This window comes from Gavialis gangeticus, unplaced genomic scaffold, assembly GCF_001723915.1.
Source record: "Gavialis gangeticus isolate Ggan-Ray unplaced genomic scaffold, GavGan_comp1, whole genome shotgun sequence".
NCBI classification, from domain to species: Eukaryota; Metazoa; Chordata; order Crocodylia; family Gavialidae; genus Gavialis; species Gavialis gangeticus.
This window is the reverse complement of record NW_017729023.1, coordinates 6,971,979-6,973,621: the sequence shown is the minus strand read 5'-3', so window position 1 is coordinate 6,973,621 and position 1,643 is coordinate 6,971,979. Positions and strand designations below refer to the sequence as shown.

The following is a 1,643-nucleotide window of genomic DNA, read 5'->3' as shown; positions in this document are numbered from 1 at the left end:
GAAAGTTCTTACATCTTAGAATCCAACCGCAAGGTGTCTGTGTGTCTATGTGTCTCTGTGTGTATAATTTCCCCCAGTGATGCTCTTGCTATATAATCCTATCTTTTACTGGACAATACAGTGAGCTGTTCCAGAATTATTTTTTTGTAACCATAAAAGAAGATACTGGTATCTGCTCTGGAGTGTGCTTTTAGGTTTTAATGCCAAATGTGCTTAATCAAATTAGTTCATACAGTTTACTGTGTATAGTCTGAGAATAGCTACACTGATGTACAGACTGCATTAAATAACTTGTGTGGGCACAGGAAAGAAGTATTTTCACAAGGAATTTACATGCTGCATTAACTTAGGAAAGACAATACATTTAACAGAAATTTCAGCTGTGAAATTTGTTTTAAGAAAGCAGAAGTAAATAACAAACACCAAGATTGCGAGAGTTTGATTTCCTCCTGCTTTGATCTTTTTGCTAACTCTAGGTAACTAAGCAAGACAGAACTGCAGATGGACATGCACTGAGTGAAGCACGCAAGCAATTGAAGGAAGAGACTCAACTACGGCTGGTAAGCTTGGTCTAAACTCAAGAGTTCAGAACAGCGTTGATTTTCTTTAGTAGACATTACATAATAATCAGCTTTTAAGAGTGGCATGTTATATGGATCAAGACTTGCCAAGACTGATGATATTGCAGAATGCTTTATTTAATCCCACTTCTAAAAATACTCTTTCAGAAGTGATTGTCCTACCTTCAAGCACATTGCTGACTAGGTGTGTGCTGAGTTTCCATATCTGTACCTTACAAATGTTAACCAATTAATATCCCTGCATCCAATATGCATACCCATCAAAACTTTTGCTTACCATAGGTATAGGGCACTGATATAGGTTCTGACTGGGATATTCTTGTTCTAGTTAGGCTGCTGCAATAGTGGGTCTCTCTTTTTTTTTAATTGGTTTGATCATAACAACAAAGTATTCTCTCTGCAGCATGTTTCACGTGATTATTGTGCATTGGTAATAGTAGGACTTAATGGAGTGCACAGCATGGAAGGACCATCATGTATTAAGTGAACCATGTTGCAGTCATTAGACTTTCTATAAAACACAGGTATCAAATATATTTGGTTTTAGGATGTGGAAAAAGAGTTGGAGGTGCAGATTGGAATGCGACAGGAGATGGAGCTGGCCATGAAGATGCTGGAAAAAGATGTTTGTGAGAAGCAGGATGCACTAGTAGCACTCAGGCAGCAACTAGATGATCTCAGGGCCCTAAAGCATGAGCTTTCCTTCAAGCTGCAGGTAAGGAAAGGTCAGGATTATGGTCCCTTTGTGAAAATGATGCCTCTGAGTCAATTTTGCTTTCTTTTTCTTATCAGAGAGATGAAACAGGAGACTGTATGTTCATTTCTGTCCCTGCTTTCCCCATTTCATAACTTCTCCCTCTATCCTTGTTTTTTCCTGTTTGATACTACTTATCTTCAGGCTGCATCAAAGCTAGCCTTCCCAAGCAGGGAAGGCTACCATATGTTCTTGTTGCCAAGACAAGGTTCCCCCCCGTTCTCCCATTTAATGTGGAAGGAGAAAAAAGCCTCTAGTCTTGAAATAGCCTGAGGCAGCTTTCCCTCCCCCTGCCCACCCACCTGCTC

At 39.7% G+C, this 1,643-nt stretch overlaps 1 protein-coding gene across 1 annotated transcript in view; it reads left to right on the top strand.

The window, feature by feature from the left end:
• The window catches only part of RUFY3 (RUN and FYVE domain containing 3), a 118,831-nt gene that overhangs the window by 76,118 nt on the left and 41,070 nt on the right, over positions 1–1,643 (top strand). Inside the window, 3 exon segments of the mRNA XM_019516771.1 lie at positions 1–33; positions 477–560; positions 1,129–1,296. Coding sequence (XP_019372316.1) covers positions 1–33; positions 477–560; positions 1,129–1,296 — 285 coding nt within the window.